Source organism: Elephas maximus, chromosome 7, assembly GCF_024166365.1.
Source record: "Elephas maximus indicus isolate mEleMax1 chromosome 7, mEleMax1 primary haplotype, whole genome shotgun sequence".
In the NCBI taxonomy this organism is placed as follows: domain Eukaryota; kingdom Metazoa; phylum Chordata; class Mammalia; order Proboscidea; family Elephantidae; genus Elephas; species Elephas maximus.
This window is the reverse complement of record NC_064825.1, coordinates 91,175,996-91,191,612: the sequence shown is the minus strand read 5'-3', so window position 1 is coordinate 91,191,612 and position 15,617 is coordinate 91,175,996. Positions and strand designations below refer to the sequence as shown.

The 15,617-nt window shown below is 44.6% G+C and overlaps 1 protein-coding gene across 2 annotated transcripts in view; it reads right to left on the bottom strand.

Moving 5' to 3' along the window:
* The window catches only part of TRIM44 (tripartite motif containing 44), a 213,925-nt gene that overhangs the window by 39,172 nt on the left and 159,136 nt on the right, over positions 1-15,617 (bottom strand). The window contains exon 5 of one of the 2 annotated variants that reach the window (XM_049889417.1): positions 3,244-3,293. The exons of the other annotated variant lie outside the window; for it this stretch is intronic. Coding sequence (XP_049745374.1) covers positions 3,272-3,293 — 22 coding nt within the window. The 3' untranslated portion in view covers positions 3,244-3,271. Of the gene's footprint in view, positions 1-3,243; positions 3,294-15,617 lie in introns of those variants that run through there. 2 annotated transcript variants of the gene reach the window in all.

The window sequence follows — 15,617 nt, the reverse complement described above, 5'->3', positions numbered from 1 at the left end:
CAGCCTGATAACTCCTTTATCAAGTCCCCCAATAACCTTTAACCTAACAATGTTAGTGTTCATTGATGATCACGGCCAAATCCATTATTTCATTAGGGTTTGCAAAACGGTGTTTTCTCAATCTATCATTCCTTCTGCATTTATTAAGTGAAATTCTTCTGTAAAGAAAAACTTTCCCTCATCAATTATTTATTTACTCTGAAGTACAATTTGCCCAGGAAAGACAGAATAGATCCATAATTCTTACTCTTTATCAATTTTCAGAATACCAAATTGGTAGACTAGCTACCAATGCATTTTTTTTTTTTTTTTAGTATCATTAAGAACTCATGATTTTAGTGGACATCTAAGATACTCGACTGGTCTCACCTCTTCCGGAGTAAGGGTGGATAAAGAAAACTGAAGACACAAAGGAAAGATTAGTTCAAAGGACTAATGTGCCACAACTAGCACAGCCTCCACCAGACTGAGTCCAGTACAAATCGATGGTGCCCAGCTACCACCACTGACTGCTCTGACAGGCATCACAATAGAGGATCCTGGACAGAGCGGGAGAAAAATGCAGAACAAAAATCTTTTTTTAATATAAATTTTTATTGTGCTTTAAGTTAAAGTTTACAAATCAAGTCAGTCTCTCACATAAAGCTTTATATACACCTTGCTATATACTTTTTACACTCCTAGTTGCTCTCCCCCTAACGAGACAACACATTCCTTCTCTCCACCGTGTTTCGTGTCCATTCAGCCAGCTTCTGTCCCCATCAGCCTTCACATCTCCCCTCCAGACACAAGCTGCCCACATAGCCTCACGTGTCTACTTGATCCAAGAAGCCCATTCCTCACCAGTATCATTTTCTGTCTTATAGTCCAGCCCGATCCCTGTCTGAAGAGTTGGCTTCGGGAATGGTTCCTGTCTTGGGCTAACAGAAGGTCTGGGGACCATGACCTCCAGGGTCCCTCCAGTCTCAGTCAGACCAGTAAGCCCGGTCTTTTTACGAGAATTTGGGGTCTACATCCCACTGCTCTCCTGCTCCTTCAGGGATTCCCTGTTGTGTTCCCTGTCAGGGCAGTCATCGGTTGTAGCTGAGCACCATCTAGTTCTTCTGGTCTCAGGTTGATGTAGTCTCTGATTTATGTGGACCTTTCTGACTCTTGGGCTCATACTTACCTTGTGTCTTTGGTGTTCTTCCTTCTCCTTTGCTCCAGGTGGGTTGAGGCCAATTGTTGCATCTTAGATGGCAGCTTGCTAGCGTTTAAGACCCCAGATGCCGCTATCCAAAATGGGATGCAGAATGTTTTCTTAATAGATTTTATTATGCCAGTTGGCCTAGATGTACCCTGAAGCCATGGTCCCCAAACCCCTGCCCCTGCTACGCTGGCCTTTGAAGCTTCTAGTTTATTCAGAAAACTGCTTTGGTTTTAGTTTAGTCCAGCTCTGCTGACCTTTCCTGTATTGTGTGTTGTCTGTCCTTCCCTTCACACAAATTAGTTCTTGTCTACCATCTAATTAGTGAATACCCCTCTCTCTCCCTCCCCACTCTCGTAACCATCGAAGAATATTTTCTTCTCTGTTTAAACATGTAAGAATGTGCAGCCATTTTCTGGTATTGTAGAAGTTAGTATAAAGAAATGGCCACCATGAGCTGGAGGGGTCAGGGAAGGTTTCATGAAGCAGGTGGGAATCTGAGCAAGGCTTAGAAGGATGGGTAGGATTTGGAGAGTTATAGTAACAAGGGGAAGGCAAGCCTGGCAGAAGATGACATGAGCCAAGAAAAAAGGTGTATTTTCCCAGGTTAATGAAGAAACCCATTTGACTTACGATGAGCATCTGCAGAGAATATAATAATAGCACAAAGAATAATATAATTTATCTAGCACTTACTTTGTCCTGGATACCATACTAAGTGCTTTGCTGCATCATGCCATTTAATCCTCCTACCAATCTCATGAAGGTTCAATGACAGTGAAGCCTGTGAGAGCTGGAACTGGACAGGACTGCCTTGCTTCTCCAGGTCTCGAAAGTTTTCTGCCTTTGACAGGGTGCAGTCTTGCCACTTTTCTATCGCTCGTTTCTTTATACTAACTTCTACAATACCAGAAAATGGTTGCACATTCTTACAACCTTTTCTTTCTCTGACAGGTTTCTGCCTTACACAGGTTCCAGCTTTCACAGGTTTGACTGTATTACCCTAAATACATACATGAGAAAACAGAAGACTATCAGTGCCATGTAACTTGACAGCAAGTAGTAACAGTCCAGATTTGAAACCCACAATTTTACTCCAGAGGTAGAGTGGAAAAGTGGGCTGGGTAATAACTCCGAAGGCCTTGAAATACCAGGTGTATTCATTTTCTATTACTGCATAACAAATTACCACAAATTTAGCAGCTGAAAACACCACCAAATTATTGTATCATAGTTTCATGGGTCAAAAGTCTAGGAGGGCTTGTCTGGGTTGTCTGTTTAGGGTCCCACATGGCTCAAATCTAGGTGTTGGGCTCTTATCTGGAGGCTCTGGGGGAAAAATCAGCTACAGTGCTCATTCAGATTGTTGGCTGAATTCAGTTCCTTTTGATTGTAGGATCAAGGTTCTCATTTCCTTGCTGGCTGTCAGTCGGGGAGTTCTCTTAGTTCCTAACTGCCGCCCATATTCCATGGCATGTGGCTCCGTCCATCTTCAAAGCCAGCAACAATGCACTGAATCCTCCTTCTGCCTCTAATCTCTGATTTCCTCTTTTGCTATCAACCTGAGAAAACTCTCTAGGTTTAAAGGACTCATATGATTAGATCAAGCCAACCTGGATAATCTCCCTTTGGCTGTGTAATTACAGCCAACTATTACATGATTACAGGAGTGCTATCTCATCATATTAACAGGTTCCACCCACACTCACAGGGGAGTGGATTATACAAGGGCAAGTGTCATTGGGAGTCATTCTTAGCATTTTGCCACCACACCAGGCTAAGAATTTTGTGTTTTGTCTCGGTAAAGGTGACTTACTGAAGGTTTTGAAGATGGACACATCTAACTGAATAGTGGGTTTTAGAAAGATTAGTGGATATTAGTGTATAGTTAGGACTGAGATGAGGAAAGAGTGAAGGCAAGGAGACCCAGAGAGCACGGAAGGCTGATGATGACCTCGAGTAGGGCAGGCTCACGGGAGCTGAAAGGAGAAAACAGATGGGAATGGATTGAGAGTCGTGGGCATCTGGTGATTCATTCATTCTGTAGAACTTCTGACCTTCCGGAACACTTTTTTATCTGCTACTTCATCGAATCCTCATTACACACCTGTAAGGCAAAAGGCATTATTCTCCCTATCGGACAATTGAGGAAACTGGAAAGTCCCCAAACATCTCTGTGCCTCAAAGGTCACACTTTGAATCTGGGGCCCAGGCACCTGACTCATCCCCATACTTCCTGGAGCTCAGGAAATTGTGCAGGACAGATTATGGCCGTATTATGACGGGCCACCCTTGCTTCTGCCATCTACTTGGGTCCATGGGCTGCTTCAGTGGCAAAGGGGCAGTTCCTTTCCACTTAAAATGTCTGGGGGAATCTGATTGACAAGTGCATGGCTTAGGCCAGAAGGAATTCCTTTCACATCCCTGGACTCCTAGCATCCTTAGTGAGGCTGTAATGAGGGCAAAGGGGAGTGGGAGAAAAGGAGAAGGCAGCAGAGACAGGATTTTCCTCATCCCTGTAAAGCGAGTGAGAGAGAGAGAAGACATTATTATCATTTTTTTAAATCATCACTTCAAACAGGGAAGGAGAAGGGCAAGAGAGAGTGGGAAAATCATGGAGAGTGAAAAAGGGGTGCAGAGTAGCCCAACAACACCTATTTGCTTACTGATTATAAATGATACAAGTTTATAGAAAATAAGTGAGGTATTAAAGACAAGCAATAAGGAAAAGAAGTCGCCCATAACCCTACCAGGCCAAATAACCCCTTTATGCTGGCTCCTAATTTTCAGATTTTCTATGTTAATACATATGTACTATAATCAGGGGCGGATTAACCAGTAAGCAAGCCATGCACGGAAACCCCGGTGGCCTAGTGGTTAAGAGTTCGGCTGCTAACCAAAAGGTCAACAGCTGGAATCCACCAGCCGCTCCTTGGAAACCCTATGGGGCAGTTCTACTCTGTCAGATAGGGTCGCAATAAGTCAGGATCGACTTGAAGGCAGTGCTTTTTTCGTGGGTTAAGGTGTTCACACCAGCTTGTGTTTACTTACTAATTTGTAGTGCACACATTTCACATGGGTTTCCCCACATCAAACAGGTGAAATTGTGCACTACAGATTAGTAAGTACACAAAAGTCAGCCTATGCATACCTTGATTATTGGGTACTCCGTCCCCTCCTGTAATAGGTATCTGTTGTTCTAGAATCTGCTTTTATTGTTTATCTATGCCAATCACAGCAGGCAGGGATGGATCCCTGGGGCCAGTCAGAACTGAAGCCTCTGTAAGCAAATTCCACCTGAGCTACTCTCTCAACCTCACCCCACCCCCCACCCCCACCAGTATGGACAGGCAGCAGGCAAGCCTGGGAGTGGTCTTCTCTCCAGGAAGGCAGTCCACTTTGCCTGCCCTAGGCCACCTATTCTTCAGTAACAAATCACTTAAAAAAAAAAAGACCATTTAGAAATCCAGCCCCAGTCATCTCATCCCTCAAATGCCTGCTTTTTCTCCAGTCTGCCTGAATAGGAGAAAAGCAGACAGGAGCATTTCAAACGGCACATATTGATCGGCTTGGCTCCCCAAAAGAAGGTACTTTTACCAGCTTTTCAAATTAAAATTTATTCAACAGTGAAAAAGTAACTCAATTTGAAAAAGAGCCCTGATTCTTCTTAGGAGTTGCTTTCTCTCCACTTAAGTTATATCAATAGCATGGTTCACTCATCACTCTCTGAAAACCACTGGGCATAAGCACAGTTCTTGGCACCTAGGAGGCAATCAATAAGGTTTTTAAATTAATGAGACTGTAACTGCCAGGGAAGTTCAAATTCCAGAGACTTGGGAAATGCAGTGTGGTAGGAAATGAGTTTAATTTGCAAGGTTTGCTCCCTTTTGTGGTGTCCCTGGGTGGTGCAAATGGTTGATACATTCGGGCGCTAACCAAAAGACTGGAAGTTCAAGACCACTAAGAGGTGCCTCGGAAGAAAGGCCTGGCAATCCACGGCCAAAAAATCAGCTATTAAAAATCCGGTGGAGCAAAGTTCTAGTCTGACACACATGGGGTTACCATGAGTCGAAGTCAACTCGATGGCAATGGTACCATCCCCTTTGGCTGGAACTAGGAAGATCGCAAAGTTTAGAATCAGCCTGAGTTAGGTTCAAATCCTGCCCCATTTCAACTCTGCATCTTTCACATCTCTGAGTCTTGTTTCACATCTCTGAGCCTTGCTTCTCAGCAATAATGGGATTGACACCCCTCCTGCACACGTTGTGAGAGTTCAAATAGACATTCTCCAGCAAGTGCATTCGACAAAACCAGACAGAGATGGTGTCAGCATCACCCCTGGAAAGTGGAGTGTCTTGCTGGAGACTGAGGTTTGCTTTCTCAAAGAGGAGGCAGCCATGCCTTTAGTCTACTATTTGTTCAATGAAAATGCAGAGCGGTAGAGTCCAGCTTCTCTCTCAGCAGCCCTCATCAGTGAGGGAGATGAGCCTTGGGAAAATGCTGACAGGTGGTCTTTGGCCTGGATTTCTCCGACAGCAGTGAATGCAGACTTTCCAGCTCATGGGTAAAGAGAACAGGTACAGAGCCTAGGAAGTATGTGGCTAGGACATGTGTTGCTCCCAGCAAGCTGACAAGCCTATTTTTAGGGTCCAAGAGACCCTATTTTCCTGGGCTTTCCTCTTCTTTCTGTATTTTTAGGAAAAGAGTAATTACTTCTCATAGCAGTGAGTCACTAACAGCAGAATCTCAGGTGTGTGTGTGCACATACACGCACTGGTGGTAGGTGGCATGGAGAAAAGGGGAGGGGGTTATTTGGGGCAGGGGACAGAGCCAGATCTCTGCCTGCTATCAGGAGTGCTTTTAGGCTTGTGAACTTCATAGGAAGTTAGGCCTCAGAGATGAGGTTAATCATGAGCCACAAAATTTGATACCAAGAGACAAGAAAGAGATTCAGAGAGCAATTTGTTTGCACAAACGCCTTTGGGTGACACGAGGTTTTCTTTTTTTCAATATCTGAAATCTCCAAGGGCAGAGTGAACCAGGCTAGACTGACTAAAGGCTCAATAAAGGTTATTGTCTTGAGCATTCAACTACACTTTTTAGGGGACCCAGTAGGAGTAAAAGAGATTAGCTTTGTTTCCAAACGGCCTGTAAACTAGCAAAGAAATAAAACACATACACACACGTACATAGCTCACAAATCTTTGCACAGGTTGTAGTAGCTTATAAGAGTGCACTATGGCTGGTCATGCATCCTTTCGTCATATTCACTCAATCTGTATGCTGAGCAAATAATCCAAGAAGCTGCGTTATATGAAGAACAGGGCGTCAGGATTGGAGGAATTCTCATAAACAACGTGCATTATGCAGATGACACAACCTTGCTTGCTGAATGTGAAGAGGATTTGAAGCACTTACTGAGGAAGATCAAAGACCACAGCCTTCACTATGGATTACACCTCAACATAAAGAAAACAAAAATCCTCACAACTGGACCAATGAGCAACATTATGATAAATGGAGGAAAGATTGAAGTTGTCAAGGATTTCATTTTACTTGGATCCACAATCAACAGCCATGGAAGCAGCAGTCAAGAAATCAATCGGTGCATTGCAATCCACAAATCTGCTGCAAAAGACTTCTTTAAAGTGTTAAAAAGCAGAGATGTCACCTTGAAGACTAAGGTGCACCTGACCCAAGACATGGTGTTTTCAATTGACTCATATACTTGTGAAAGCTGGGCAATGAATAAGGAAGACCTAAGAAGAATTGATACCTTTGAATTATGGTGTTGGCAAAGAATACTGAATATACCATGGACTGCCAAAAGAACGAACAAATCTGTCTTGGAAGAAGTACAACCAGAATGCTCCTTAAAAGTGAGGATGGCGAGACTTCATCTTATATACTTTGGACATGTTATCAGAAGGGATCAGTCCCTGGAGAAGGATATCATGCTTGGTAAAGCAGAGGGTCAAAGAAAAGAGGAAGACCCTCAACGAGATGAGATGACACAGTGGCTGCAACAATGGGCTCAAGCATAACAACTATCGTAAGTATGGCATAGGATGGGACTATGTTTCGTTCTGCTGTACACAGGGTCGCTCCGAGTCAGCACCAACTTGATGGCACCTAACAACAACAACAGGGCTGGTCAGGAGGCATGACCAGTTGGGCTATGTGACCTTGGGCAAGTTCCTTCCTGTCTCTGCACCTCAGTTTTCTCATATATAAGGGAAAGAGCTGGATCAGACAATCTTGAGGGTCCCCTTCAGATACGAATTCTCTTGAAATATCTAACAGACTATCAAACAAATCAGACTTTATTTATCTTATACAAGGCTAAAGTAGTCCAGGACTTATGTGGCAGCTCAGTGATGTCGATAAGACCCAAACCCTTTGTCTTTCTGCTCTGCCACTCTTAAAGTATTTGCTTGTTTCATAATCACTGTATCTCCAAGAATCACATATTTGTTCTAGGCAGTGAAAAGCAAAGGAGAAAAAGAGAAGAAAGGTGTATACCAACTGAGTCTGTCCCCATTTATAAGAGAAGCAAGGACTTTCCTGGAAGTCCCACCCTGAAGATTTGTACTTATATCTCATTAGCCAGAATTGTGCCCCCTGGCTACCTAGCTATAACGTGGCTAGAGAGAAGGGAATTCTGGACGGAGATTGGTTCAGTCAACCCACGGTGTCTGCTGCAAACACTAACTGTAAATTCATACAGTCCAGAAGGAGCACCTTTGGGGCTTTGTACCCATGGGATCTTCTGGAAAGAAGTCCCTCTGTTAACATTTCTCACATAACTCCATAGGGCTCTAAGTTGTGTGGGGACAGGACCTCGTTTGCTTGATCTCACCTGGAGCTTCAGGGCTTAGTTCAGGGCCTGGTATATTATTGGTTCGCAATAAACATCTGAGAATGAATGGATTTTCCATCAATGTGGCCTGATCTCAATAGACTGGGGACTCAGGAAGTAAGGATTCTGGTTAATTGGATTTTCCAGCAGCCTGAGGGTGAGGCAGAAAAGCTTATAACTTCAAATTAATTCCAGCAACATTGATTGAGTACCTTCCATGTCCAGGGCTCCAAGGTAATAAAACATATGCTATGTATGTATTGGTCATGGTTCCCGCAGGATACAGAAGGCGTACTCAATCAGGGAATAGACAAGAGTTCAATAAGCAACTACTTACAAAGGTGTGACAGGATTAAGGGGAGCCAACAAGATGCTAGCAACACTGGGGACTTGTTACCACCCCTGGGTTGAAAGAGTAAGGGGAGGGAATGGCTCCCAAAACAAGAAGAGAGCTATATACTTTTTCCTCACTTACTATCTCGTTATCTGATATTTTGCATTTACAATAGTAAGATATCTAATATCTGACTATTTTTCACACTGATGATGTACATCTGGCAGTAACAAATGGTGAGGTGCAAGGTGAAAGTAACACTGGCTGTGATGGTTAAGGTTATGTGTCAACTTGGCTGGGCCATGATTCTCAGTGGTTTGACAGTTACATAATGATGTAATTTGGCAGTTATGTAATGATGTAGTCATCATCCTTTTTGTGATTAGATGTGGTCATCCTCTATTTTTGCATAAGGCTGACATCATATAACAATCTGGTCTTTGGAACCAAACCATGTCAATAAGCGAGGAGAAGGTGTAGTGGTATCTGTGTGTGTAGCTGTATCTGGATCTGTAGGAGTGGGCTGCCTGTGGCCTTCCATAGAGGAACACAGCCTTCCACAGGGCAAGACAGATGCTACCATGGGTTGGGGCCCCAGCACAGAGGGAGCCAGGGAATAAACACTATGACCTCTCTTTCCTTCTATCCTTTCATTACCTGGTGCATCTCATTTGCTCGGCTGTACTGGAAGCCAGCGGGCAAGGGCCGCATTGATATAGTCCTTGAGATCAACTTCCAGGACACAAGGGAATGGGAAGAAGGATAGAGAGAGGATCTAGGGAGGAAGGCAGATGGAGAGTATTTCTTAACATATAATTTTACATTCTCACAATAACTCTTTGAGATGGATACTATGCACCCATTTTATAGACGGTAAAACAGAGGATCAGGTTAGGTCAGTCACTCATCCAACCTCATATGGCTAATTAGTGGCAAAGCTGGAACTAGGGCTCAGATCACCTGACTCTTATTCCAGTGCTCATTCCTCTGTTCCATGCCACCACCCATACCAGCCTTCTAGGCAAAGAGCCTGCTCATTCCTTTGACTGCTGAATTCTTGTGAATGATGAGACCAAGGTGGAAAACAACTGCCTTTCTGTGCAGCAGATTAAATTCTGCTAAATGCCAGAGTGGGGTGGGGATTTTTACTGAAGCCTTTTTGAAGTGGAAAGAGTGGGTTGGCAGTCAGCAGGGAAGAGTTCTAGTTCTGCCCCCCACTAACAACTGGTATTTTTTATTGAGCTGCTGCTATGTGCCAGACGTGCTGAATGCTTCATTTACATTCTCTCTAACCCTTCAAAGAACCTACTATTATTTCCATTTTACCGGCCTGAAAACTGAAGCACAGAGTGGTTCCATTACCTGTTATAGGTAGAAATAGGAATCAAAATCAGGACTGTCTGACTGCAAAGGCCAAGCTCTTTCCTTTTCCCAGTGGCTGCCCTTTGCAGGCCTGAAAAGCTGATTTTGATCCAGTTATAGGGTTGCAATGAGTTGGAATCAACTCAACAGCAACATGTTTGGTTTTGGGGTTTTTTTCGGGGGGGGGACACCAAGAATCATTAAAAAAATCAAATCGATGGCCAGCATATTGACTTGTGCAACATCACGTAAAAATCTGGATTTCAGACTTATATTAAAAAAATTGGCAGGTCTGAAACCATGGCCCACACTATTGTATGGTAATGATTGACAATGATTGACTGAAGCTGAGTAACAGCTGCCCACTTTAGATGGTGGATTTGCTGTTGATTTTGGCACAGTCCCTGCCACACCCAATTGCCCCCAGTACTGAGGTTAAGAATCAGTTACCATTTCTTAACCTGCTTGGACCACTGATTCTGCTGCGCTCAGTCCATTCCACTTATTTATGGTGCCTGCTCGGCTCATCATAAGACACCTGAGTTTGTGTCTCTAAAGTGCCCACTTCATTAAGGGTACGACATGAGCTACTGGCGTGAGAGAACCAAATACTGAACCTTCTGTTAATATGCATGATCTCGTTCCTTTTTAATGTTCATCTTCATATTTTATAATATATTGTATATTAATACAATAGTCATGGCTATGACTTATAAATGGTGCATATATACTGGCGGTATTTGCTCAGAATTTTTTTCTGATAGGGCTCCAAGATCAGAAAAGTTTGAAGATCACTGTTCGCAACTACTTCCCTTTATACTAGCTGTCAGACATTGTGCAAATCCATTTGACTTTCTGGGCCTAGACTTTTTCATCTGGAAAATTGAGATATTGATACTGTCTACCTTGAAGGGTTGTTTCAAAATTCCATACACCCAGCAAACTGTAAAGTACAGAGCAATAAAAGTGGAAGGTCACCCTGAGAGAAGTCACCGGGTACAGCCATGCAGTGGCTGCTCCTTTCAGGCTAATGTGGATCTGGAGGGCTGACTGGAAGGTTCTCGGTAGGGTGTTGAGTCATAAAGCCAGCATGGCTGGGCGTCCCAGCCCAACCCCCTGCACAGCAACAAAGATTGGTTTTCAGGCTTATTAGTGTTGCTGATGTGCTCCTGGGGAAGACAATTGCCATGCTCTCATTAAACAGAAGTGACTGCCCCATTTCTGTTCACCTTCTCCTAACCTCCAGCTTATACCTGGTATCCCAGGGAGAACATTTCCCATGTCCTTCAACCCACTGGCCTCCTTTGTCCTTGGATTCATTCTTGCTTAGGGATAGGCAACATTTAACCAGTGGCTCAGAGGCTCAGATGAGGGCGTCAACTGAGTGCTCACACTAGTTGTGGTCATGACAAGGCTCCCTACCCCAACGGAAGAGAGATCACACACCTGATAACTTCTCAAGGGCATGTCAGCCTGAGAGTGGGGGCTGGGTGGGCTCTGGGGGTTAGGGAAGAAGTCCCTGGGTGGCACAAACAGTTAAGCACTCAACTAACTGAAAGGATGATGGTTTGAACCCACCCACAGATGCCTTGGAAGAAACGCCTGGTGATCTGCTTCCGAAAGGTCACAGCCCTGAAAACCCTATGGGGCAGTTCTACTTTGCACGCATGGGGTCACCATGAATCGGAAATTGACTTGATAACAACTGGTTTGGTTTTTGGTTTGGGGAGTTAGGGTATAACCTGAATGCTGCTGAGTGTCTGGGACAGGACACCCAAAGCACTCACTTCTTTTATTCTAACTACTGAGAGTGAGAGTGATTTTAGAACTGCTTGAATCCCTGAGGTAGGAAGAGAGAAAGCTAGCTGAGGATCACAGCCTACCAAGGGTGAAGCTAGAGTGACCATCTTTCCTGGTTTGCCTGGACTGAGGGGTTTCCTGGAATGTGGGGCTTTCAGTGCTAAAACTGGGATAGTTCAGAGTAAGCGGGGGAGGGGGGCTTGGTCATCCTAGATGGAGCTGGAATTCAAACTCCTGCAATCTGTCTCCCAAACCCACGTGCTAAGTCACTACTCTAAAACATTTTGAATGAGGACAGAGAAAGCCAATGAGAGGTGTGCAATGTGACAGGCAGTGAATGCCCAGAGAAGGAAAGAAAAAGCTTCAAGTGTAGGGCCAAGTTCTCTGTGTTGTTTCTCTTACTGCCTTTTGGGGCAGGAGATGCCAGAGAGTATGATCTCCATAGCCACCCTACTGGCAAGATGAGATTCCAGTAGGAAGAGAGCCAAAGCCTGTGCAGATACCAAGAGCTACTTTTTATGGAGCATCTTTTACAATTATAACTTTGGTCCAAACCCTAGTGAGGTAGCTCTTATATGTCCTATTTCCCAGATGAGGAAACCAGTGCTTTGAGAGGTCCAGGAACCTGACCAATGCCTCCAAGTTCAAAGTAGTAGGATCTGCATTTGACTTAGGTCTGATTGCTTCTAGGACCTGTACTTATAACCACTATGCAACACGGTGTCTCCAGAAGGACTTCTGTAAAACATAGCATCATTTCTCATTATTATTATTAAACTCAGGAGCTGGTTGTGGTGGGGGGTATGTGGGTGGGAGCTTTGTTCAATCTTTCTCTGCCTTTTCAGTATTCTCAACTTTCCATTAATTGTAGGCTGCAGAGAGAGGGTCAAACTGCAGTGTCTCATATTTCCTACTTAGTAGCACCTGATCGGAGCCCTGGTGGTGCAATGGTTAAGAGCTTGGCTGCCAACCAAAAGTTCAACAGTTTGAATCCACCAGCCACTCCCTGGAAGCTCTATGCGGTAGTTCTAGTCTGTCCTATAGAGTTGCTATGAGTTGGAATCAATTGAAGGCAACGGGCTTAGCACCTGGTCAGGAGAGAAGGTCAAGGCTGTCAAGTGCCATGAGGTCTCCGAGCTGTCTGTGGCTCTCCATTATCCACCAGAAAACACACACACACGCGCGCGAGCGCGCACACACGCACGCACGTGCACCCACACACACCCAGCCTTTGCGTGAATTTAACTCAAAAGACACAGGAGGTGGGAGATTGCCTGAGGCTTTGGGAGGGGGCTTAGGGAGGGTACGGTATTGTCACACATGTGTACATTCTAGGTTTAATTCATCAGTGTTACTAATTGTAAAAAAAAAAAAAAAAAGGCTTTTCAGCACTGCCTACGGGTAAGCACAAAATTAAAGTCTTATTTAAAATACATAAGAGAGATGGACAGTCATTTAAATAGCTTAAAATAGTGTGAGACTTCACCAATTGTAAAATACTACCTTGTTGGGAAATTCATTCCAAAGAAGAGTTTATTCCTAGGTCTTAAAAGTACATGGTCACATCTGAGCAGAAGTCATTCATTCATTTATCTAGTCATTCCACAAACATTTATTAAATATCTCCTATGGGCCTTTTTTTTTATGGGCCAGGCACTGTGCTAGGTGCTGTAGGGATATCAAGATGAGACTGAATAGGATCTTCCCATCATGGAGTCTCTGGGTCATTAAAGCAGAAAAGACACAGAAAAACTAATAATCTATTGGGTTGTTGTTTGCAGTCGAGTCGATTCCGACTCTGGCAACTCCATGTGTGCAGAGTAGAACTGCTCCATAGGGTTTTCAAGGCAGATTGCCAGGCTTTTCTTCTCAGGTGCCTCTGGGTGGGTTGAACTGCCAGGCTTTCAGCTGGTAGTCAAGTGCTTAATCATTTGTGCCACCCAGATGCTCCATGAAGAAAGGGAAATGTATCCCAGGCAGGGTGAATTGGCTGAGCAAAAATCTGGATGATGGAAGATCAGTATACTTGGGGCTGGGGAAGAGCCTAGTTTGGTTTGCGTAGCACACAGGAACAAAGAAATACAGGATGCAGCGAAGAAAAAGCCCCTGACGCCAGATCTCTATTCCATAAACTGCCCAGAGATGCGGAGACACGTAAGCCAGAATTAGGATCCAGGAAGATACAATAGTCAATGACAAGAGTTAAATGTTGATAAATGACACAGATTTGAGGAATTGCCAAATCCAGGGCATGGGTAATGAGGTCAGAAACGCACTTGAGGGAGAGCTTAGAATATGAGCTGGCGGAGATTTAGTGTGTTTCATGGGCAGAACTGGAATTCAACCTAGAAGTGGGCTTCGAAGAATGCAAAGAACTTCCTTGGTTGGAGTGGACTGCCTGAGCAGAGAGACTGCCTGAAGAAAGGTAGGGAGGAGGGAAACAGGAGGTATGCCTGGGATGGGTGAGCACCCTGCTTTGCCCAGAGCAAAAGGGTCCTGCCCTAGCTTTCTCCCATTCAGGACAATTGGACAGACCAGTGTGAAGGGCGGCCCAGGTTTTGGAGGTTGACAGAGCTGAGTTGGGTTGAATTCCAGCTCTGCCATTTACTCATTTAAGAGCACGGGCACGTTTCTGTACCTCCGTTAGCCTCAGTATCCTCATAGGTGAAAAGCCCTTAACAAGGGCCCGCTAGTGCTGGTGCTGCTGTGAGGTTCAGGGCCTTTCGCCAATTAACACGCTTTCACCGCAGGTCATACAAGACACAAACAGACTTACCTTCTGCTTCCTCCTCGGGCTGCTAGGTCACACCTTCAGAAACCAATTGGAAGAAGAGAGACTGGACCATCCCCTGATGACAGGAAATTTCCCAGAAGCCCCCTCAGGTCATATGCCCATTTCTGAACCACTCAGTGGCAAATGGGGCGGGGCTTCCCTTAGGCCAGTCAGGCCTGCCCTTGCACTGAGAAGGAGGGGCCAGTGATCCAGGCAATTGGAACTGGTGAATGCCGGCCCTAAACACCGGAAGAAAGAATAAGGAGCCAAAGCGGCTTAGACGATCTGAAGTGGCTTTTTCAGAACTAGTTTGCAAAATGTACATAGTAGGTTCTCCAGCGGCAGGAACTAACATTGTGAGGATTTCGCAGACTGCCCTAGCTAGCTTTGGCGCCTTGGCGGCCAGGGACAGCTGAGCTCAAGGTGCTTTTCCTTAACTGTGTTACAATTAAAAAAAAAACCCCGAAACAAAACCTATTGCCGTCCAATCAAATTCTGACGGTAGCGACCCTATAGGACTGAGCAGACTGCCCCATAGGGTTTCCAAGGCTGTTAATCTTTAGTGGAGCAGACTGCCACATCTTTTACCAGCCCGGCTGGTGAGTTCGAACCTCCGACTTTTCAGTTAGCAGCCGAGTGCTTAACCACTGTTCCACCAGGGCTCCTTCTGAATAGAAGGGAAGGAGTAAATGAGACTTTAAGAGAGCGGAAACAGCTCAGAGTGGTTGGTATCAAAATCCTAGCGTTGTCTATAAAAAAAAAAAAAGTCCTTTTAAATACATCTCGTTCGACTTAAAAAAAAAAAAGTGGCATTTCCCCCCTATTCCCCAAGGTACAGTATAACATGTTTTCAGTTGGTCCTCACAACCACCCAGATTCTTGTGGGGGGAGTTTCAGAGTCCTTCCTGTCACCTCTTCTGTGCCATCTGAAGGTTCATTGCAGTTAGTGCTTGTGGTGATTGTGCCTGGTAAGGGTCCGGCTGCCTGGGTTAAAATCTCAGCTCCAATGCCTTAGAAGTGTGTGAACTTGGCAAGCTAGCCTCTCTGTGCCTGCTTCCTCACCTGGAAAAAATAGATGACTTAAACCTAGTTCTTCTGGTGGTTATGATGATTAAAAAGTTTGGTTTTCTCTGTCTGACAGAGGTGGCCTGGAGAATTTTTGAATCTCGGTAGACTGGATTCTTGGCCCTTCCTGTCATCTCATCAGAGAACAGAACATAGAACAGGGCTATGTGAAGGGAAGGGATGTGCAGCTTAATGAAAAGCATGCATTCCATAATTTAAAGAAATTACAGAACCGTTA